This window comes from Myotis yumanensis, unplaced genomic scaffold (assembly GCF_028538775.1).
Source record: "Myotis yumanensis isolate MYYU_CA2020_CCGP unplaced genomic scaffold, mMyoYum1.0.hap1 SCAF_2, whole genome shotgun sequence".
Classification (NCBI taxonomy): Eukaryota; Metazoa; Chordata; class Mammalia; order Chiroptera; family Vespertilionidae; genus Myotis; species Myotis yumanensis.
The window spans coordinates 76,511,190-76,536,475 of record NW_027223753.1 but is presented as its reverse complement, the minus strand read 5'-3'; the positions used below and the strand labels follow the sequence as shown (position 1 = coordinate 76,536,475).

Genomic DNA, 25,286 nt, shown 5'->3' with positions numbered 1-25,286 from the left:
GTATGGCTCTTTATTGCTCCATTTTTTATTAGTTTTCATTCCTTAGGTAGCCTTCTGCCCTGTGACTGGCAGTTGATCTCCAGTATCATCAAGATGACATCCTTCCAACTTAGCCACTTCAGTGAAAAGAGAAGCCATCTCTACTGTTAACTCTGGCACAGAAGTGCTCATCATGATTCTGATTGGCAGGGCTTGTCATATCCAACTCTGAACCAATCACTGTGGCCAGGAGGATGGGTTACACTGGCAGGCTAGGGTTATGTGCCCCATTCCTGTGTCTAGGGAAGGAGGCGGCCTGTAATTGACAGTCCCTCTATGACCATGTTGTATGCATGTTAACTATAATGGAGCAAGTCCTTGATTGATTGCCACTTGGGTTATTTGTAATCTATGCAAAGCTAGCTGAGATTTGAACTGAAGTTTGTCTTGTTTATAGGGCATAATTTGTCATAGTTGTAAAGAGTCCATTACATACAGTAAAGGACACACAATGAGCCTGGCTGGAAGCTATTCTTAGTTGAAAGATGTTAATGGAAATATGAAAATTTGGCAAATGAAGAGAAGGAAAATTTATCAGAAAGGCTGAGATCAGAGGAGAGTGTAGGGTTCTTTTTTAAAAAAATATTTATTGTTGAAGTATTACATATATTCCCTTATTTCTCCCATTAACTCCCTTCGAGCCTGCCCTTGACTCCCGCCCTAGACCTTCACCACACATTGTCTGTGTCCATGGGTTATGTGTATATGCATACAAGTTCTTTGGTTGATCTCTTCCCACCCACCCTCCCCTGCCTTCCCTCTGAGATTCTGCTGTCTGTTCTATGCGTCTATGTTTCTCGATCTATTTTGTTCATCACTTTATTTTGTTTATTAGATTCCACATATGAGTGAGGTCATGTGACACTTGTCTTTCTCAGACTGGCTTATTTCGCTTAGCTTAGAGAGTATAGGATTTTTTTTTTTTTTTAAATATATTTTATTGATTTTTTACAGAGAGGAAGGGAGAGAGATAGAGAATTAGAAACATCGATGAGAGAGAAACATCGATCAGCTGCCTCCTGCACATCTCCCACTGGGGATGTGCCCGCAACCCAGGTACATGGCCTTGACCGGAATCGAACCCGGGACCTTTCAGTCCGCAGGCCGACGCTCTATCCACTGAGCCAAACCGGTTTCGGCGAGAGTATAGGATTTTTAACAGTGGGTAGGCGGCCCAGATGAGAACAGTGGTCACTCAGTGTACATACGGTAAGTAGGCAGCAGAGTGTCGCACAGCGTATGGGCTCAGGCTCATCTAGCATGCAGTTCTTGCTGAGCTTCCTTGCGTGAGTTAGCTTCTCTGTGTTTCAGATTTATCTTTAAGTGAGGATAATAACACTGTCTACCTCTAGAGCTGTTGGGAATGGTTAATGGATGACTCTGAGCACTTGCTTCATGCCTGGGCATAGTATTGGTAGTAGTACTATCAGTAAGTGTACTCATGTACACTTTATTTTTCTTTTTTCTATTCAAGATAGTTTTTTTTCCTTTAATCATTTTAACATAATTGTAAATTCACTTACAGTTATAAAAATTATGTGGAGATGCTGTACACTTTATCCAGTTTCTCCCAGTGGTAGTGTCTTGCAAAACTATAATACAGTGTCACAACCAGGATCTTAACATTCACATAGTCAGGATATAGAATATTTCCATCACTGCAAGGATCGCTCATGTTGCCCTTTTATAGTCAGATTCACTTTCCTGCCATCCATCCTCTCCTTAATCCCTGACAACCACTATTTTTTTCTCCATTTATATAATTTTATTTCAATCTCCATTACTGTATGTTACATAAATGTAAATATACAGTATGTGACATTTTGAAATTTGACTGTATTCACTCAGCATAATTCTTTGGAGATTCATCCAAGTTGTTTCATATAGCAACAATACATTCTTTTTTTATTGCTGTGTAGTATTCTATGGCATGGATGTATCCCAGTTTGTTTAACTATTCAACCCATTGAAGGGCATCTGGGCTGTTTCCAAGTTTTGGCTATTACAAAGACAGCCACTTTAAACACTTGCGTTCAGGTTTTTGCATGATTTTAAGTCTTTACAACTTTTTGATTAAGCCCTCAGTAATACAATTGCCAGGTTGCAGTGTAGTTACATGATTAATATTTTTTCTCCAAACAGCTGTACCATTTTATATTCCCATCAGGACTGTATGAGGGATTCAGTTACTTTGTACACTTGTCAGCATTTAGTGTTCTCACTACTATGTTTTATTTTAGCCATTTTGATAGCTGTGGATTATTAATGTTGAGTTTCTTTTCATGTGCTTATCCGCCATCTTTATATCTTCTTTCTTTTTTTGCATATGTAGCTATTGCATTTTAAAAATTGAATTATTGGGTTGACATTGGTTAATAAAATTATGTAGGTTTCATGTGTATAATTTTATAATACATCATCTATATATTGTATTGTGTTCACCATCCCAAGCCCAAGTCTCCTTCCATCACCATTTATCTCCTCTTTACCCTTTTGTACATCTCCCCTGCATATTTTCTTAGATGAAATGTCTTCCTTTTGTTCATTTTCTAACTGGATTTTTTTTTTCAGTATTGTGTTTGAATTATAGATATTAGTTCTTTTTCAGGTTAGCAAATATTGCTCCCACTCTGTAGTTTGACTTTTCATTCTCTCAAAAGAGTCTTTTGCATATCAAAAGTTTTTAATTTTGATGATGTCTGCATTTAATTTCTCTTTTTATGGATTGTGCTTTTTGTGTCAAGTCTGAGAACTCTTCACCTAGCTTTAGGTCTAGAAGATTTTCTTTTATGATTTTTTCAAAGGTTATAGTCTCACATTTTACATTTACGTCCATGATACATTTTTGAATTAATTTTTGTGTAAGTTGTGAGCCTTTGGGTTGCAGTTTATTTTTGTCTATAGATGTCTAATTGCTCAAGCACTAATTTTTGAAAAGGCTAGCTTTCCTTCATAGAATGGCTTTTGCACTTTTGTGAAAAATCATTTGAGCATACAGTAGGTCCTCGGGTTACGTCAGAGATCCGTTCCTATGGCTCGACATAACGCGATTTTCACCGTAAGTGGGAACCCACCTACATGAGCACCTACGTCACTCACATGGAGCACATACAGAGCAGTAATGAAGTGAAACAGTAAAAAAAATTTAAAAGAAAGATAGCAATTCCTGACCTTTACTTGTAGTAAATAAATAATAAAAAACATAAAGCACATGTGTACATACGTCAAAATGACAGAACTTTTTTTTTTTTATAAATAAATAGGAGATGGCGACGTAACCACGAAACGATGTATGTCGAATCCGATGTAACTCGAGGACTGTCTGTATTTGTGTGGGTCTATTTCCAGGCTCTCTGTTATGTTTTGTTGATCCATGTTTATATTCTACTAATATTACACAGTCTTAATTACTTAATAAGTCTTAAAATTGGTCAGGCTAATTCCTCCCACTTTATTCTATTTTTTACCAGTTGTTTTAGACATGTTCATTTCTTTACCTTTCCATATAGATTTTGGAACTCATCTGTGTCTACAAAAAATTTTGCTGGGATTTTGATAGGGATTTAATTTTAAACTTAAATGTCAGTTTGGTCTTCACTGACAGTGGGAGTGGAGTGGTGCTTCATTACTGGTTTGTTGGTTGGAGTGGAAGTCCAGGTTCCCTACTTGGCCTTCTGCTTCTATTCTGATGAGATATATTGGGGTTCCTCATTATATCCTCATAAGGAAGACGTCAGGGCTCCCCACTTTGCCTTTGTGGCTTGTCTGGAGGTGGGACCATAGTTTTGTGGGTTTCTTCTTCTCTTTTTTTTTTTTTTGGCAGAATGGTTATTGTCTAAAAGTTTTCTGCCTTGCTGGGCTGCCCCTTTTCTGGTTGTTTGACAAGAAAACAGACTTTTTTTTAAAATTTTTTTTTATTTTCTATATTTGCTGGCACTTCTGGGTTGCTGGCTTCTTTAACTCCATGTCTGGGAATAGGAGGCAAGCTTCCGCCCCCGCCCCACGCCCCTAAGGAATTCACCATTTGGATTCCAAGGTTCCTAACTTGTCTTCCTTTTTCCCTCCACCTTTCAAAGTCTTCTTAAGTTTATTTTATATATAATGTCCAGAGTTTTAATTGTACTTAGCAGGAGAAATAGGGAAAGGAATGTCTACTCTTATTTTCCTGGAAGCTGTGTCCACATTTTCTTTTCTTGATAACAAAAATTTTGAACATTCAGGAAAGTAGAATAGGAAATGAACACCAACATATCTAGTTTCTAGATTTAAGAGTTGTAAATGTTTCCCATATGTCTTTATCTAATTTTTTTGTTTTAGTAAATTATAGACATAATGCATTTTACCTCCAAACATTCAATATGCATCTCCAAAAATAGATTTTGAATAATATATATAATAATATACAAATAATAAATATAAATTCAGTATAAAAAATAAAGATTTTTAAACATAAGGACAGTACTTTTATTTAATGATTTATAGCAGTGATTTGAACTGGTGTGCTGCAAGAATTTTTAAAGCATGCAAAACCAACCCTGGCTGGTATGGCTCAGTTGGTTGGGTATCATCCCATGAGACAGCCAACGCAATGATAGCCATTTGTTATGAATTCCCTGTCTTGAACCATAAATATGTAGGTCATATAATAGAGTTGCATCTTATTGGTCATGTCTCATAATAAGTTTATGTCTGATTGGTTAATTCTTTTTTTTTTTTTTTTTAAATACATTTCATTGATCTTTCACAGAGAGGAAGGGAGAGAGACAGAGAGCCAGAAACATCGATGAGAGAGAAACATCGATCAGCTGCCTCCTGCACATCTCCCACCGGGGATGTGCCCACAACCCAGGTACATGCCCCCGACCGGAATCGAACCTGGGACCCTTCAGTCCACAGGCCGACGCTCTATCCACTGTGCCAAACCGGCCTTGGCTGATTGGTTAATTCTTGATACCAGTAATCCTTATATACAAGTATAGGCATCTGGTTTTTTAAAAAGTCACTTTGGAACAAAAAGGATAGGTAATTACTATTATATTATTACTAAAGGCCCTGCGCACGAAAATTGTGCACTCCGGGGGGGTGGGTCCCTCAGCCCGGCCTGCACCCTCTAACAGTCCGGGAGCCCTCCGTTGGACATCCTTAGCGCTTCCTCGGAGGCGGGAGAGGCTCCTGCCACTGCTGCTGCGCTCACCAGCTGTGAGCTCAGCTTCTGGCTGAGCTCTGCTCCCCCTGTGGGAGCACACTGACCACCAGGGGGCAGCTCCTGCATTGAGCATCTGCCCCCTGGTGGTCAGTGTGTGTCATAGCGACCGGTCTTTCTGCTGTTCGGTTGATTTGCATATTAGATTTTTATTATATAGGACTAGAGGCCTGGTGCATGAATTCATGCATGGGTGGGGTCCCTCTGGGTGGCCTGCAGGGATTGGGCCGAAAGCTGCAGTCCGATGCCACCTGCAGCTCCTACCTGCCGCTACCGCTCATCCCGGCCCCACTGTGCCTGCCGCACCCAATCAGTCCGGATTGGGAGAGGCTTGCACTGCCGCAGCAGCGCTCTCCAGCCATGAGCCCTGCGTCTGGTGCCCTCCCAAAGGGAGTGGCCTATGGGATCAGGCTGAAACTGGCTCTCCGAGGGGTCCCGGATTGTGAGAGGGCACAGGGCCAAGCTGAGGGACCCCACAGGTACATGATCAGGCTGGGGAGGGACCGCAGGAGGGCTCCAGGGCGTGTCCACAGCAGCAAGCTAACCTACCGGTTGGAGCATCTGCCCCCTGGTGGTCAGTGCACGTCCTAGTGACTGGCCGACCAGTTGACTGTCTGCCCCCTGGTGGTCGGTGCATGTCATAGCGAGCGGTTGAGCAGCCTTAGCATATCATTAGCATATTACACTTTGGTTGTTAGGTTGTTCTGCTGTTCGTTCTATTTGCATAATACCCTTTTATTATATAGGATTTTTTTTGTAAATCAATCAAAGTTATACCTATTTTTTGTCAGGTCAAGAATTTTGTAATTAGTTTATATGTGCCATGAGATTAAAAAGGTTGAAAATCACTGATTTATAGCACTATCCTAATATCTGATGCCTAGTTCATACTCTGATTTCCCTAGTTGTTCCCCAAATGTCTTGCAGCTGGCTGGACAAAGTAATATCTAAACAAGAACATGAATTGGATTTAGTTGTTGCGCTTTTAAGTCTCCTTTGATCTTTAACAGTTCCTCTCCTGCTTTTTTTCTCCATGATACTGATTTGTTGAAGACATAGTTCCATTTGAATTTTGGAATGTCCCACTATCAGTAGGATTGGTCTGATTGTTTCCTTGTGTTTCTTTATCTTTTCATTTTCTGTAAACATGAAGTTAAATTTAAAGGCTTTATTGGATTCAAATTCAGCAAGGATATTTTATAGGTGATGTTATGTTAAGCAGATTTTCTGAGGGACTCATAAGTTTGTATCATTTATAACTTTTTTACATGATGAAGAAGATGCCTTCTGCATCCTGTGATACACTACTGGATGACATAGAAGATATTGTGTCACAACAAGACTCAAAGCCACAAGATAGGCATTTTTCAAGAAAGCACATTGTTCCAAAGGCCCGAAGGCGAAATACCCAAAAATGTTTGCAAGAGGAAGATAGTCCACCAAGTGATAGGTAAGCTTTTTTTTTTTTTTTTTTTTTAAAAAAAAATCAATATCATTCTAGGATAGTACTGGTTTATGTGATATGCATAATGTCTCTTTTAAAAATGTGCTTGAACTTTTTAGAGGAAATATGTAGATTTATTTATTTTTATTTGAATTAAAAAAATATTTTTATTGCTTTCAGAGAGGAAGGGAGAGGGAAAGAGAGATAGAAACATCAATGATGAGAGCGAATCATTGACCGGCTGCCTCCTGCACGCCCCTGCTGGGGATCAAGACCGCAACCCCGGGCATATGCACATGACCGAATCAAACCTGAGACCCTTCCGTCCGGCCAGGGCAGAATGTTTTTTAATATAGCAAAGTAATTGGTTTCAAAAAAAGGTGTCAAATTGCATGTTCCTTGAAGGCAGGGCCTAGGAAAGTGTTTGGCGTATAGGTAGGATCTTCTCCCCATCTCTTTGATGTTACTGTATCTGGTATGCACTTTTGTGTTACTTCCAAATTAAAATTTTTACTGGAATTTGTGGTTCTTATGAGACAGTGGTGTTTGTGCATTTGATTTTTCTTAGCAAATTTACAAATATTAATAGTTCAGGTAAAGGCATTAGGCACAAATGAATTATTGTGCTGTTTACTTTATTAAGTCTCTAGTGAAATTCTAATACAGTCTAGCCAGAAATGATTATGCAGTTGTATAGTTTTAATATCCCTATATTTATTTATTTAGTAAATTGTTGGAAGTTTCAATATACTTGATTATTTTGTTTGGAACATTACACTTTTAAAATCTATGGAGTTAAAATTTTCTGCTATTATAAAAATGACTGAAGTTTATCATATTTGTCCTGAATATGTCCTTAAGATAATTTCTGTTTAATTATAAATTACTGGGTAATCCAAGTTGAAAGTCCCCTTTCCCCCCTAAAGCTATTTCATTTTGAACTCTATTTTTATATAAGAAGCACTTTTAATGAATAGCTTGTGAATGGGTTTCAGTGAGTGTATTTTTTTTTCTTCATAATATGCCCAGAAATCCTCTAGTGCTTTTTATTTTAAAAATCCTTTAATGAGACTTACTTTTTCTTTTATTGATTGTTTAATAGCACTATTCCAGGCATACAGAAAATTTGGATACGAACATGGGGTTGTTCTCATAATAATTCAGATGGAGAATATATGGCTGGACAACTAGCTGCTTATGGATATAAAATTACAGGTAATGAGATCTGTGTAATGTGTTTCATTGATTACGTTTTTCAGAGCTAAGTTTTTTAGAATTATGTATTCTAGCTTTAGCAGTTGAGGGATATGTTAGCATAACTTAATGATTTTAAGGCAAAATAAAAAGATAACCCATTGCCTACATAACTATAGGTTTCATATTAAAAAAGAACTTTAGGAACTATTTTGAAATAAGTTTAGACTTACAGAGAAGTAGTAAAAGTATAGAGTTTGCATAGCCCTTCACCCATCTTCCCCTAATATTAACATTTTATATAATTATAGTATAATTAATAAATTAACATTAGTACAATACTGTTATCTAAACTACGGATCTGTTTTGAATTTTACCGCTTTTTCCATTTATGTCTTTTTTCTCTTCCAGGATCCAATCTAGGGTCTCATCTTCTATTTATTTGTTATGTCTTTTTAGTCTCCTCTAATCTGTGACAGTTCCTCAGTTTCTTCTTGTCTTTTATGATCTTGAACTGCTGAAGAAAACTGATTAGTTGTTTTGTAGAATACCTCTCAACTTAGGTTTGTCTGATGTTTTCTCATGGTTAGAATAAGGTTATGAATGCATTTTTTGGCCAGAAGAGTACAGAAGTGATAGTATATCCTTCTCAGTGCATCATATCAGGGGGTTCATAATGTCAGTATATCTTATTACTAGGTAACTAACCCTTGTCTGCCAAATTTCTCCACAGTAAAGTTAGTATTTTTCTCGTTGTAATGAATAAATATCCTGTATCTCCTCAACCTTTTCTAATTCTATTATTTCTCTGTGGATCTTATCTATAACAGTTATTAGTGCATTATTTACTTAATGGTGATTTTCTGTTTTTTTCTTTTATCCACATTTATTAATTGGAATTCTTGTGTAAGGAAGAGCTATCCTTTCTCATTTACTTATATCAGTATGTCCTCATGGATAGTTTTTATTCTGTGAGATGTAGTTTGGTATCACCATTATTTATTTTGCTGCTCATTGTTCCAACTTTGACCGTAGGACCTCATTCAGGCTGACTCCTGGGTCTTCTCAACATGCCCCCCATTCTTTATTGAGCATTTTCTTATTTTCTGACACTTGAAGATGTTCTAGTTTCATATTTTTCCTTCCCCAGCCTTGGAAACAACCACTTTCCCGAAAAGCCCTGAACGCTTTCATTAGAAGAATGGTGTTTAGAAGTAGATTGAAGATCTGGACGCTAGGTGTGCTCATTGCCACTGTGCTTTTAGGTCCTTTCCTGTGGACTGAGCTAGCGGAAAAAAAAAAAAAAAAAAAAAAAAATATATATATATATATATATATATATATATATATATATATATATATATACATACACATACATACACACACACAGCACATACACACATCTATATCTGTTACTGTATTAAATGGCACCATAATTTGAATGTGACAGGCAGTGACCCAGTGCTTGCTTAGTTCTCATGATATGAGGACATATTGGCATCCCTACTTTACAAGTGAGAATGGAGAGGTTGTGTCTTATCTTAAATCATACAGGAAATGAATTCTCTGTCACTCTAAGACACTGCTCTTAACCATTATTCTACACCTCGAAGCTGCCTTTGCATATATAATGGACAAGTCCTAGCTTCGAGATAGCATGTGAGAATTGGGGAGGACTGGAAACTTGCTTCTTTCACAGTATTGTTTTTTTTTCACTAACTAAATGACCATATGTTATTAACTTTATGTTTTTGATAGCTTATTCTTTATTTTCTTTTAAAAGATTGATTTCAGAGAGGAAGGAAGAAGGAGAGAGAGAGAGAAACATCAATGATGAGATAATCATCGATCGGCTGCCTACTGCATGCCCCCTACTGGGGATCAAACTCTCAACCCCGGGCATGTGCCCTGACTGGGAATCGAACCATGACCTTCTGGTTCATAGATCGACACTCAACCACTGAGCTATGCCAGATGGGCTGATAGCTTATTCTTTAGACAGCAAAATTGGTCTTTAAAAATTAAAAAAAGAATTATTGATTTGAGAGAGAGAGAGAGAGAGAGAGAAACATTGATTAGTTGTTCCACTTATTTATGCATGCGTTGGTTGATTCATGTATGTGCCCTGACCGGGGATTGAATCTACAACCTTGGCATATTGGACGATGCTCTAACCAACAGAGCTACCTGGCCAGGGCACAAAATTGGTCTTTTTTTTTTTTTTTTTTTTTTTTTTAATATATTTTATTGATTCCTTACAGAGAGGAAGGGAGAGAGATAGAGAGTCAGAAACATCGATGAGAGAGAAACATCGATCAGCTGCCTCCTGCACATCTCCCACTGGGGATGTGCCCGCAACCCAGGTACATGCCCTTGACCGGAATCAAACCCGGGACCCTTCAGTCCGCAGGCCGACGCTCTATCCACTGAGCCAAACCGGTTTCGGCACAAAATTGGTCTTAATAATTTTGTTTTTTTAAGATAAAATACTCAAAATATGGTTTTAGAATCACTTCTCTGTATTCATTAATAATTTTTAGTACAATTTAGGCTGGGCTTGCCTTAACACATTCTTAAGGATGCTAGTTGGAGTATTAAGAAAATAACCTTTGAAATAATTCCCTAAACATTAAAAAAAATCAGAGTTTGACTTTTCCTAGATAATATTAATTATCCAACACTTTACTTTAAATTTTAATGCATTAGCAGTTTTTGTGTGGTCTTATAACTCTACTCTTTTTTTTTTTTTTTTACAGTTTTCATACAGGTCTATTTCATTATTGATGGGTAGCGCATTTAACAGTTAAATACATTAAATAATGTACAGGTGACTGCAGGACTGCTGCATTGGTAACTAGATAAACAATTCAACTAGAAACCAGCTAATAAGTTACTGTCTACATACATATTTAAAACATAGCTCTTGTTTAGCTCATCCTGTTTTGATCACCTTCTTGGAGGGAAAAAAGCCTGCTGGTCACACTGGAAATATATTTAGGCCAAATCTTTTGATATCCATTCCCAGAGGTTGCTTTCAGCTGGATTAAGCCTCCAACTCCAGGGAAAGCCCCAGTTTGTGGCCACCAGAATTAATGCTCTTCCCATATACCAGAGCAGACAGTATAAGCTTCACACCAGGCCTCAGAGTCTGAGTGTAGCCCACTCCAATTACACTAGAGTTGTTGGCTTTTGCAGAAATGGAAGCAGTGGGATCCAACTGATATTTAGCTACAATACCAAAGCAAGTGCTGTTGGTACCTGAAGTCCAAGCAAGGTTTACTGGTGTCAAGATCTTCACATCCTTTCTGATAAACTGAGCCTCCAAATTCTGTCCCATCATTGACATTAGTGTGTAGCTGGAAGTTCCCAGTCCTATAGCCCACTGCAAAGTTATTCCGTGTCAGCTTTATTTGGCACTGTCTAAGGTCATCTGGTATCCAGGAAGCCAGCCCTCGTAACCAAAGACAGCTGAACCATGGATTGCAGGTCCAGCAAAATCAAAGTCAATATCACATCCAAGGTTTGTCCGTTCCCTCTTGTAAGAAGACTTGATTTTACCACTTTTCTTTCCTGTGTTTGGTGAAAAGGTGTTATCAAGTGTCAGTTTCAAACCTTGACAGATCTGGTCTTCAATTGCGATTTCTGTTCCCAGAGTATTATCAGTGTTCCATTTCTCTGTGAAAGTCAGACCATACTCACACCATTTATATTTGGTCTCTAAGGTCCCAGTAACTTTACCAGTGTCTGTATTAGATGAACCAGATGTTGAGAATTCCACACCACTGCATGACTTTGTTTTCACGACCAGTTTCACCAACCCAAAACCAGATCCTTTGTTGAAAATATCTTTGGCAGCTTTGCTGAGGTTAGCATATGATGGAGGAATACACATTGGCTGTGCGCAGCTCTGTCTGTAGGTCGCCATGGTGAGGCTGCAGGAAGAGGTGGTCTATTGATCTCCTGGGGGGCCGTCCCGCCGCTCTGTTTGCAGCTGCTCGACTCGCTTGGCGTTAAGCTGTGGCTGCTGTGGTGGAGGGTGAAGTGAAGGAGACACCGTTCTGCCCTTTGCAACCCTAACTCTACTCTTTTATATGAAATTAGAGGCCTGGTGCATGAATTTGTGCACCAGTGGGGACCCTTGGCTTGGCCTGCGGGATCGGGCTGAAACCGGCTCTCCGACATCCCCCGAGGGGTCTCAGATTGTGAGAGGGCACAGGCCAGGTTAAGGGACCCCACTGGTGCACAATCAGGGCTGGGGAGGTACGTGGGGAGGTTGGACAGCCGGGAAGGGACCACGGGAGGGCTGCAAGGCATGTCCAGCCCATCATGCTCAGTCCTGATTGGCTGGACCCCAGCAGCAAGCTAACCTACCAGTGGGAGCCTCTGCCCCCTGGTGGTCAGTGCACGTTATAGCAAGCGGTTGAGCAGCCTTAGCATATTATTAGCATATTACACTTTGATTGGTTGAACTGACAATCGACAACTGGACACTTAGCATATTAGGCTTTTATTATATGGGATACAGTCCAAATGTGTTTGCACAAGAATATTAAGCTTTGTTATGTACACCTAATTTTGGCTTCCTATTTAGGAATAGTAGAAAGGGAGAATTAAGGAAGCACTCACTTGACTATAAAATTATTTTTTCTTATTAATGTAGTATATTACTTTTATATACTTGTATTACTTCTATATATGTGTATTAGTTTTGTATGCTGTTGATTGTCCCCACTTTTTTAAAATTTATTTTTAATATTTTCATTTATTTCAGAGAGGAAGGGAGAGAGAGAGAGATAGAAACATCAACGATGAGAGAGAATCGTTGATTGGCTGCCTCCTGCATGCCCCACACTGGGGATTGAGCTCACAACCTGGGCATGTGCCCTGACCAGGAATCGAACCAGGACCTCCTGGTTCACCGGTCGACACTCAACCACTGAGCCATGCCAGTTGGGCAATTGTCCCCACTTTAGAAATGCATAGTCAATTTTTAATTCTAGTCTGGATTGCATGCAGTAGAACATAGGACCACTTTTCTAACTTGTCTAGGTGCTGTAGGCCCAGGAAATATGAACAATATTAGCTCTGTAAAACATTTAAGAAGGAAATCTCTACTGATTTTATATTTAGATTGAGAATAGGATTTCTGGATTACCTATGCCAGTGGTCTCTTTCATTAGTGTGGAATAATGGGAATTAATGAACATTTTATTGCTTAATAACTTATATTGTTTTATAAAACAATTGTAAAACTAAAATATTTTCATTTAACTGTGATTATAATAGGTGTAAAATATAGGTTATTTATAATGTACACAGAGATTCTTGAAAATAGTATACAGAAAAATTAAAGATTAGCTCTCAATTACCAATAGTAGATATTTTCATTATTTGGAGAAGAAAAATCACATGGGTAGATACTTGAAATTGCTGTTTTTAACTGTGACACCAGGAATATAATTATCCTGTAGTAAAACCTCAAAGAAACCTGCTTAGTGAGGGCTTGTTAAGGTTTGTTAATTATCTCTTCCAAACCCTTTTTATTTTGAAGGTTGGTTCATAACTTATAAAATAGTGTCTTCTTGCTTCTCATTTCAAAGAATGAAACCTACTGTTACCGGACTAAAGGGTCCGTTCATCTGTGCGCATCAAAGCCCAATCAAACATGAACAGGAGTGTACAGCAAAGACAGTAGAGGTTTATTAGTTGAGGAAATGGCACCAAGCCCAGAGTCACAGGTAAGCCAGTGCTAAAAGACCTGGCTCCTCGATGGCTTCCAGGGGATGGATTATCATAAGGGAAAAGTCACTAATCAGGTGGCTAAAGGAGTTGGGATCTTGGGCTTTCCTGATTGGTTGAGGCCAGGGCAGGGAGTAGTTGATCACTGTATCAGGTCCTGAGGTCCAGCCATGGCATTGTTCTGTCTGGTTTCATGAGGGTGTGGCCTGTAGGGCCCTTTTGCTTTCATTGGTCAGGGGTGAAACACATCTGATGCAAATGTTATCTTTAGCTTGACTAAGATTCTGTTTCTGTGGTCAACAGACCTGAGGATTTGTTCTTAAGACAGCTTGATACTGACCAGAAACCCATGGTCCTGAGGGGGTTAATAATTAAGGGAGGGGATATTCTAGGGAGAAAGAGGCAGGTGTGCTGCATGAGGTCAGTTTGAATCAAAAGGAAAGAAAGGAGAAAAGGTCATATTAAAGAAATGAAGTTTCTGCAATTACGCTACTGAGAAATGATGTCTTTTCCTTAAACTCAGAACAATTAATTGTATCATGGATACATGTTTGTTGATACAATAAATTAGTATCATGGAAAGCAATTAAACTGATCCTGTAGGTACAGTGTGTCAATGTAAGAAACATTCAGACCTGTGTAGAATTTGAATATGTTTATTTGAGTCAGACTGACGATGGTTGCTGGGAAGCAAAATCTCAATGGCTTGAGAAAATGCTCCAGAGAATGGCAGTTTTGCTTCTTATTTTATACACTAGAGGCCTGGTGTATGAAATTCATGTACGGGTGGGGTCCCTAGGCCTGGCTGGCGATCAGGGCCTATCAGGGCTGTCTTGCCCAGTCCCGATTGGGGCCGGGCCTGGGCGCCTGCCGGCTGTTGTATGGGGGCTGCTGGGTGGGGCCTGCTGGATGGGGGAAGGGACTGCGGGAGGTTGGCTGGCCATACGAGGTTGGCTGTGGGAGCACACTGACCACCAGGGGGCAGCTCCTGCATTGAGCGTCTGCCCCCTGGTGGTCAGTACATGTCAGAGCGACTGGTCGATCCATCGTTTGGTCATAATGGTTGCTTAGGCTTTTATATATATAGATTACAAGCAAAAGAGAAGCTGTTAAGTTGGTTACATGAAATCCATTGGTGATAGACGAGGGAGGTGGGACAAAGCAAAGCAGGGAAACTTCTGGGATTGGATAAAAGCAAAATGATAGACACATACTTCTTTTACATAGGTGGGTACAGGATAGTTAACAGTCAACAACTCAATAATAATGAGGGGACTTGTGATCTCTGTTCCTGTGTGGTATCTATGCTTTGAGGGGTCTGGAAAAGGAAATTACTTTGCTATTCCAAATGTATGTTATCACAGATGCAAAGGACAACAGACAGGCTCAATTAAGATGAAAATTGACCTTTGTTGGGGAAGATCTTTGTCAGGGAAGAGAGAGAGAAAGAGGTGTTGGAGAGAGGTATGTTTAGTTTGTAGTCACATCTTCTTGTGAATGAAGACTACCTACCATAAACTGCTTTTAGTTAAAAAGTTTTAATTTCAGACCATCCTTTGTGGTTATTTTAGGTCTCTGAGTTTGTAAGGCTGCCATGCAGGCCTTCCCTTCCCAGGTCAGGTTCAGTAAGTGGCCTCTTTTCTTCCATAAGTGGCTTTTTAAAAAAATATGTTTTATTTATTTATTACCATTTTTTAATCCTCACGTGAGGATATCTGTATTTTTTTCTTTTTTTTTCATTGATTTTAGAGAGAAGGAAAGACAGAGGGGGAGAGAGAGAGATAGATAGATAGAGAGAAAGAGAGAGAGAGAGAGAGAGAGAGAGAGAGAGATCGAGATCAGTTACCTAGCGTACACGCTCCAACTGGGGATCGAACCTGCAACCTGGGTATGTGCCCTAGCTGGACATTAAATCCACCTTTCAGTGTACAGACAATGTTCCAATCAACTTAGCCTCTCCGCCCAGGCCTAAAGAAATATGTTTTAAATGTATACATTCCACGAGTTTGTTCATGTAAGCAGTTTTTGTAGGTTAAACTTATTTCCCCAATAATGCTGACTTTGATTTTTGGTTTTGATTATTTCTTTTGGAGATGCTGGGAAGTCATTTTTAGTGTCCTCATTGGGGCAGATATTCATAGCTTGAGAGTATTAGAATGGTCATAGGTAATTTGAGGCCAAATCTGATGAGTAAAGTATGTGATATGATAATGAACAATGAATGTTGTTTTAGTTAAACATGAGGCATTTTTATTTATCTTAACTGATTCTGAAAATTGTTCTAAAAGAGTTTCAAAGATTGTTTTTAGCAGTGAGTCTTCTACTTTTGTAACAGTGAAAAGCTTCCCCTCTCTGTTGGCCTTAGGCTAATAGCTCCTGCTGCAAATATGATAATTAGCTAGAGGAATTCTGCTTGTCCCTAGAATTTTTGCTAGAGCAGCCCCTTGGCAGAGGGCCTCCCCAGAAGTGGGAAATAGGTACAAAATAATGACTTTCTTAAGATGGATTTGAGAATGAGTTCTCTGATCTTCTTGTGCTAGGCTTTTTGATTCAAGAAACCTTTTCTTTAGTACTCTGATCTATTGAATATTGGCTTTTCCTTTGGAGCATTGGGCACATGAATCTTGTACCTATTAACACTTTTTGGATCTCTTCAGAACCTCACAACTCTTTTACGGTTTCAGCAAAGAACTCATAACCATGGCCTACCTCAATAAATAAGTTATGGGCTCTCCCCAAGTGACTGCTTTAGGAACAGCCTTCATTTAGATATAGATTTGCTAGATGTCTGTGTGTGTGTGTATGTGTGTGTGTGTGTGTGTTTGTGAAAGAGAGAGAGAGAGAGAGAGAGAGAGAGAGAGAGAGAGAGATGTTGGAGAGAGGTATGTTTAGTTTGTAGTCACATACGCTTGTGAATGAAGATAACATGTGCTTTTTGGTTAGTGGAAAAAAATCCTTCAAAAGGCCAGTAACTTACATTTTAGTTCATAAACACACGAGAATAATGTGTGTTATATACATATGAAATATTCGTGATAAGCTTACCTCAGTCAGAATAGTGTGTTTAGCTTGGGTGCTCACAGTTTCAGAGAAATCATTTTAAAATTGCTGGGCTGTTACAGTTCTTGATAGTTTCTTTGTATATTTGTGTATAGTATATTCATTCAGCAAATGTTTTCTGCACATGGTATGTGTTACAGGGTATAGTGCTGGGAGATGTGAAGACGTGAAAATGAACTAGACATGGTGTCTAGCGGACAAGAAGTTTATTGTTTTCTGCAAGAAAAAGCCTGCATATTGTATGTTATATCTTAGCGGTTATTTTAGTAAATGGTCAAGCTTGAATGTTCTTTTATCTTTTATAATACAGGGAAGTAGGGCCTGCTTCATTAAAAGAGCATTTCCAATTTATATTTTAGAAATGCTTCATGATAATGTCAAGTCAGACTATAACATCTTATGTTTCAATCAAGAAAATTTCTTATGTCTTTGTAGGAACAAATAAACACTAGTTTATTTGGTATAGGAGCTAGTATTATAATTGAATGCCTGTGGTGTAAGCATACTTTCTGGACCTGGCTATTTAATTTGAGGTTGCTTTAAATTTTAAGACTGAGGTCAGTGGGACATATTAGATTGCTAATATGGAAGTGCTTGCGTAATGAGTACATTCAAGGACAACACTTGTGATCAGTAGAATTTTAAGGACATCAAAGTTGCACTTGTCGTTTGGACTTGGTTGTTTGGAAATTACGTAATTAAAGTATAAGTGCATGTAAAATTTCTTAAAAAAAAATGCTTTCTTATTTCAGTTTTAAGAACTGGTGACTGTAACTTTACACATTAATATCTTGAGTTTATCTTTATAATAAAATAGTTAAAATAAGGAGTAGATTAATTCTGTGGGAAGCTGAAAAGGCAGTAGATTTCAACTTTTTCAAAATGCAACTAAATAAAAAACATATTATGCTTCTCTTAGGTGACATAATGTTTTATGCAAGCTAGTTCTACATAAACAGGATTTTTGTACGTATTTTCAGGTAAGGGAGCTGAATTGGTTAAATGCTACTCTGTATTAGAAATTTCATGTAAGTTATTGCAAGTATAAAATGAAATAACTTTGGCCTGCGTTTCTGCATATTTCAAGACGAGGTGATTGAAACTGGGAAAGGAAGACACATGACCTATATACAGTGCCACCCAGCTAATATGTGCCTGAACTGACCTCCAGACATATCTGTTATCTGTCACCATAGCCTCTGCATCTTTGCACTATGCTGTGTAGTCTCTCAAAGTTGATAATTTAAAGCCATTTCAAATAGAAATGTAATATTAATGGCTTTTATTAGTTTTTTTTTGGCTGCCCATTGTTTTAAAATTTCTTCTCTTTTAGAAGTCATTGACATATGACCCTTATTAGAACTCCCCTCTTTTCAAAAAAAGTATTTTTATTGATTTCAGAGAGGAAGGGAGAGTGAGAGATAGAAACATCAGTGATAACAGAGAATCATCAATTGGCTGCCTCTTGCATGCCCCCACCTGGGATTGAGCCTGCCATGTGCCCTGACTGGGAATTGAACTGAGACTTCCTGGTTCATAGGTCGATGCTCAACCACTGAGCCACACTGGCCGGGCACTCCCCTCTAGCCTCTTTCCTCCCCCCATTTTTTTTTTTTTTTTGGACAGAAGAGAGAAGACAGTATGTACCAGTGGACTCCATACCACAGGAGCACACTCAGTTTATTAATTTCAGCACTGAATTAGGAGTTGGAAGTAAGCGCTTCCTTTTGTTATAGAGAGCAGTGTCAGCTAAGAGCTACCTAGTCCATTCTCACCTTCTTAATTCCAGATGTAAAGTGATCTCCCAGTAGAACATAAATATGTCATCATCTTGATTTTTGTGTTTTTCTTGAATCTCTAGTGAATTCAATGAAAGAATCATCCACTGTCTTAGTACAGGGCTCTTAACTTTTCTTTCACATGTACCTCCTTAATACAGTCTTGTTTTTTATTTTTATTTTTTTACCATCACTATGACTATTACATATGTATAGTATCTTAACAGTTTATAAAACATGTTCATATTTATTGCTAATTTCATATAGCTTGTACCTGAAGAAACAGACAGGAAAGGACTTTGTTAACCTAGGCTTTTAAAAACTGATTAAATATATTCTGATATTTAGACTTCTGACTTAAATTATATCTATTAGCAATAAGTATTTGTGAGATGTTTAGTTATGTGCTGAATAGAACATTTTTCTTAATGTAACCCAGAGTTTCCTTGCAGAAATTCTTTATTCTTTAGCCAAAAGTGATGCCTTTTATCTGAAGGTTCTGAAGTCCATCTGAATTATAGTGAAAAGTAAATACTGTTCTGATCATTTGCAGTGTCTGCAATGCAAGTGGTGACCATCAGCTTATAAAGTTGAACCTTAGCATTTCTAAAGCTCAGAAGTTAAACAGAGAAAGGTTATATAAAAGAGAAACAAAGCCTTTCATGTACATTAAAATGGCAGCAATATCTGCTGATCTGTAGAATGACCTCCTTATGTGGGCATTTCAGGCTAATTTTATAAGCTTTTACTATCTGTATATATCCTTTGTGCTGAAAAACTATAGTCTTAAGATTAATTAAAAGTACTGCTTAACTTGCTAGTAATTCACTTCACCTTCCCTTCCTAGTTATTGTGGAAATAAGTTTTTTTGCATGAACTACTAAAAATATTCTTCACAAGTCTTAATTTTTTTCTAGTTATTTTTGCCACTGTTATTTTATATAGAAAGTTAAGAATTTTATTAAAATCTGACTTTGTGTGAGCATCTGACAGCAGAGCTGTAGTAGAAATAGACATTTTCCAGGGTGTGGCTTCCAACAAAAGAGTGGTGTAGCGAATGTGCAGGGAGGACAATGGTTACTGGATCACTGAGCTGTATTCCTTCTATCAAGTCTTTCCAAAAAACTCAATTTTCAAGGACAGGAGTCTTCAAGAGGTTTGGTAGCTTCCTTACCTTTTATCTCCTCAGACAACCAAAGCAGAACAGCTGACAATGTTAGAACTTGGAGATATTTAAATGTACATGAGACCTCTAGGCATATTGCACTGCAGTATGTATGTATGATCAGTAACTGAGTGGACACAGTAAGTGTATGACCCAGACAGCCTTTTTTTTTTTTTTTTTTAACCAGACCTTGTGTTATAGGTAGATGTAGTTTTGGAATCCTGTAGTAGGAGTTATGGAATGGCTAGCCTGAGCTTGGAAAAATTCTTTTGTGATCTCAGAAGGAATTGAGTAAAATTTGCTCTTCACACCACATTTCCTTTTTCTTGAGGAAAGTAGATTGGCAGTGGTGATAAAGTAAAAGATCCATTGGCCAAAGTTGTGGAAGGTGAGCAGCAATTTAAGGGGGTTAAGATATGTTTTTCAAAGTGGAAATTGCAGAGGACAGACTTGGTTTTTTAAATAAAACCAAAGGCTGAAATGAAAGTCAATATAAGAGAATTAATTAGTGTGGTGCATGTGTGTGTGCGTGCATGTGTGCGTGCGTGCATGTGTGCGTGCGTGCGTGTGTGCATGTGTGTGTGTGTGTGTGTGTGTGTGTGTATGAAAGAATCCATCATTTGGAAGGATGTGGACAAATCCTTCCAAACTGGAAAACTATTTACAGTATATGTAATTGGGTCTTGAAAATGCTTCAATTTGGAAGGCCATTGACATATATATTTGATTGCCATTATGTTATGCATAACTTTCTCGAAAACTATCACTGTTATTTTTGTGACTTCAGGGATAAATAAATCTCGTAGAAGTATATTAACGTTGTGTTTGTCACCTGAAAGTGGAGCTGAACATGTACTTTATTAAGGAAAGCATTGTGGTAAATAAAGATATTGCATAGCTTCATTGGCATATTGTGATAAGTGTTTTTTCTATATTTAAAAAATTTTTATTTTTCAAGAAAGTATTTCCTTATTTTCATTTCTCTTTCCTTTTTCCCTATTTTTTATTTACTTATTTATTTTTATATATTTGTATTGATTTCAGAGAGGAAGGGAGAGGGAGAGAGAGATAGAAACATAAATGATGAGAGAGATCATTGATCGGCTGCCTCCTGCACTCCTCCTACTGTGGATCGAGCCTGCAACCCAGGCATGTATCCTTGACTGGAGTCGAACCTGGGACCCTTCCGTCCACCCACCAACGCTCTATCCACCAAGCCAAACCAGCTAGGGCTATTTTTAAAAATTGTAAACAACTTTATTGAAGTATAATTTCCATTATATTTAATCATAAAACCCATTTTACCTATACAGTCTTAAAAAGGAGGTTTTCTTTACTTTAAAATGAGTTCTAGATGACTGAGAAATGGGGGGAAATTGCTTTTCATTACATAAGGAATTATATGCCTTATAATAAAAAACTGAAAAAAACTCTTTACAGGTTCCTAAAATGTAAATTAAATATGCTAAAATTTTCTTTATATTTTGCAATCTTTTAGTAGAATGAAACATTTCTTTGGATAATTTAATATGAATAGTGTTTAAAATAAATAAAAAAATTTAAAGAAAATGGGCATTTGTACTAGTATGTCTTCTTGGGAAAAGTGTCTATTCAGGTCCTCTACATTTTTTAATTGGATTGTTGGCTTGGTGTTGAGTTGTATGAGTTCTTTTATGTATTTTGGATATTAATCCCTTGTCAGAGCTGTTGTTTGTAAATATTTTCTCCCATTCAATTGGTTGCCTTTTTATTTTGTTGGTAGTTTCTTTTCTGTGCAAAGCATTTTAGTTTGATATAGTCCCATTTGTTTATTTTTGCCTTTGGGGTCAGATTCATAAAATCTCTAAGACCAAGGTTTATAAGTTTAGTACCTGTGTTTTCTTCTATGTAATAATTTGTTTTAGATCTTATATTTAGGTCTTTGATCCATTTTGCATTAATTTTTGTACATGAGAATGCTACTCAGCCATATGAAAATATGAAATACAAAATACTGCCATTTATGACAACATGGATGGACCTTGAGAATATTATGCTAAGCGAAATAAGTCAGAAAAAGCTAAGAACCATTGATTTCATTCATATGTGGGATATTAAAAAAATCTAATGGACACAGACATGCTCCTCTTGTCCATAGGAGGTGACTGAGGTGGGAGTTTTTGACTCTAAAGAAACATTGGTGACCAGAGGGAAGTGGGGTGGAGGGTAGTAAAGTGTAAAGTATCGAAATACAAGGTGACGGAAGATGATTTGACTTTGGGTGTTACACACACAATGTGATATGCAGACCATGTATCATGGAAATCTACACTTGAAACCTATATAATCCTATTAACCAATGTCACCTCAATAAATTTAATAAAAAAATAAAAAAAAATAAAAAAGAACATGGCCAGGTGATAAATTATCATGAAAGCTTCACTTAAAAATCTATTTTGTTGTCATATTTGGTCTTGGGAATAAACATTTTTTGAGATGTTAACACTTTGTGTAAATAGTGTTGTTTCTTTTTGGTCTTAATTAAAAATTTTAGTGGCTTTGGATGAAAGAAGTGATGCAGTTTTAGCTCTTGGACAATAGATGGCAGTATTTTATTACATGATCACTGCAGCTATAACATACATGAAAAGTGAATTTCATGGTACAAATAGTCTTTTGATAAAATTATTTGATGTCATTAAATTAGTTAACACTTTATTTTTATTTATTTATTGCTTTTAAAACTGTTTACTAGTATTTATATATTTTTATAAGAATTGAACAACTAGACCTTTGCAGAGGCAGCATGCTCCTGTGCAGGTATCAGTCTGTAGTATGTATGTTGGAGACCAGATGTGAGACAATTCAGTCATTGACTTGCTTCTTGATATCTTCGTTGCTCTGTTGCCCTGACTATGCTTGTCCTAGAACAGTGATGACGAACCTATGACATGCGTGTCAGAGGTGACACGCGAACTCATTTTTCTGGTTGATTTTTCTTTGTTAAATGGTATTTAAATATATAAAATAAATATCAAAAATATAAGTCTTTGTTTTACTATGGTTGCAAATATCAAAAAATTTCTATATGTGACACGGCACCAGAGTTAAGTTAGGGTTTTTCAAAATGCTGAGACGCCGAGCTCAAAAGGTTCGCCATCACTGTCCTAGAATGTGGTCCTTGTCCTCTTGCCCATAGGAGGCAACTGAGGTGAGAGTTTTTGATTCTAAGGACAAACATTTGTTACTTTACCATTACATTGCTTTCATGCTTGACTAAAATCTAACCTTCACATAAAATGCAACTTGAATTGCTTATTAATCCCCAAATCTGTTTACATGTATTTCGGTTAAAGAGGCTTAATATTAAAAGAGGATGGAGTAAACTACAGCCCTTACAAATGTCCCACCCATTTCTACATTACCAGCATGTGCTGATGGTTAATTGAAGGGGAGCTGATTTGAATATCAGCCATTTTGAGACACTTTCCTTTTGGTCCTTCCTTCAGTGTAGCTTGATGATTCTCAAATTTAAGAATTTCTATGAATTTAGTATTATGTATATAGATCAATGTATATTATATATATGTGATTTAAAGGCCTTTTTTTTTTGCAGTAATTGTGACTATACATTAGATCACCTAATCTGATTATTTTAGATCCTTACTCCTTCTATACACTGTAGCTCTGCTTACACTACTGCCATTCAGCTCATTTCCCTGTCTTAGAGACACAGAGAGAGTGGTACCCTAGCTAGTTCCTATCTTAGAGTAATTTATCTGTTTTATATTATCTCTCCCAAGGCATGTGAGTTCCTTCTCTCTTAGTCATCTTTACTTTTGACATGTCAGAGAGATTGTTGATTAGTGATGAAGAGCAGACTGTAGTCAGCTATTAATATTAAGCCAAACAGTAAAACCAGCTGTTGTATTAGGTATATGACTTTGAGCAAATAACAGTATTTCTGTGCTTTAATATCCTCATATATTTCATGAAGATGACAGTCGTAGTCCTTTCTAAAGATTAAATGTTAGTACGTGTAAAGTGTTCAATTTGTGCTTGTTATCATTAAGCATAGTGCCTGGCACAAAATAGGAATTCAGGGTATTTTTGTGTGTGTTAGTGAAGTAAAAACAATTTTTTGATTATAATGTTTCAAAGTAACTTTATTCTTATCTTTATAGCAGAATTAAAAAAGTATATTCTAAAGGTTAAGTAAATGTGGTTTGTGTGTCTGTGCGTGTGTGAATCCCTTTAGTTTTTCAGTAGAATCCCATTTAGGTGGCTGTCAAGTACAGTCTCAAACTTGACATGTCTTGGATAAGATCCTTATACTATCACTTTTCCTGACATGGGCACTACAAATTATATTGAATCAGAAATCTAATTTAATCTACTCTTATTAAATTGGAAGAAGTAATTGCTTTCAATTTAATGGGATTGATTCAATATTAGAAATTTTGATGTTCCTTCAAGCTTAATAAAATTGGTTACATATTTTTCCATGTATTTGTGTATATGCCTGTGTACTTGCAGAGAGAAGTGTTCTTGGAGTATGACTTTTGTCCAAATGTTGAGTTATTTGCAACAATGGCTAACGGAGCATAGTGTAAGGGTGGCAATGAGAATGGCCCTTTCTCATTCTTTTTTCCCTTTCTACTCAGGGAATAAGGCAGAAATAAATAAAACTAAGGCCTTCAAAATGGGATTTTTTTCATCCATTCAGAAATAGGGGAAGGAAAATCACAGTCTCTAGAGAAGATCTGGGATGTGGTTTATTCTTGAGGGTGAGCATCAAGTCCTAATGATGAAAAAGGAGCTGTAGGTGAAACAAAATACTTTAAAAATATATTTTTACTATTATATTTAATATTTCCCTCCAAATCATTTTTAGAAATAGCTGTTTACCATTTTTCTTGTATTATACTGTGTTTTTTCTTGAATATCTTATGAACAAGAGGTGAGACTAATGCCCTAAATACATTTCTGAGTTAACGTCTCATTATTGTATTTGACCATGGAGTTCTGTTCCATAGAAGGTGTAGTACATTGGCCCATCTCTCTGGCTCACTCTTTGCCCTTCTTCTAGTGTTCAGTACCATTTTAGCTACCACCGTATTAGCTATTGTCTTCTTTCTTGATTCTTTTTGAGTTGCTACATAATTTAAGATGGAATCATTATTTATTAACTGTGACTTTGAAATCTGCTCTATAAAGAACTTGATGATTGCAATTTGAGTAAAATTTATAGCAAAAAGTGAACCAAAGATAAAGATAAATGTTTTCTTTTTTCCATGTGGGTGCTGAATTGTTAGCTAGCTAATAAAAATAAGGAACTGTGAGGATGTTATAGCATAAATATGTTACAGTCTAATAAAACCATTCAGGAAATCACTGACAGATGTAAGCGTGGAAGACACTGACAATGGTATACAGACATCTAAATGTAAGATCAAATTTAGGCAAATAAGTTTTAGGGAGAGCATTTGAAGCTTATCATTTCCATCTCATTTGTAGCAGGTTTTTTATCTTGTGATTGAGGTAAGTTGCAAATCAATGCAAGCTGTAAACAAGGGTTATTTTTCCTGGAAAAGAAAAAGAAAGAAGCCTTTGCAGTTTTAAATGCATTTTTTTCCCATTAGCATAGAGATAGGAAGAATACTGTATTAAATTAAGAGTTTTTGC

General features: G+C 37.2%; 1 protein-coding gene and 1 pseudogene across 4 annotated transcripts in view; one reads left to right on the top strand and one right to left on the bottom strand.

The window, feature by feature from the left end:
- CDKAL1 (CDK5 regulatory subunit associated protein 1 like 1) overlaps nt 1-25,286 on the top strand; it is a 643,254-nt gene that overhangs the window by 14,178 nt on the left and 603,790 nt on the right. For 2 of the 4 annotated variants that reach the window (XM_070405651.1, XM_070405652.1), the window contains exons 3-4: nt 6,520-6,692; nt 7,789-7,901. In XM_070405651.1, coding sequence (XP_070261752.1) covers nt 6,523-6,692; nt 7,789-7,901 — 283 coding nt within the window. In that variant the 5' untranslated portion in view covers nt 6,520-6,522. Of the gene's footprint in view, nt 1-6,513; nt 6,693-7,788; nt 7,902-25,286 lie in introns of those variants that run through there. The other 2 variants (XM_070405653.1, XM_070405650.1) reach the window with 2 other exon arrangements.
- LOC139001910 (voltage-dependent anion-selective channel protein 2 pseudogene) lies at nt 10,617-11,805 on the bottom strand (annotated as a pseudogene).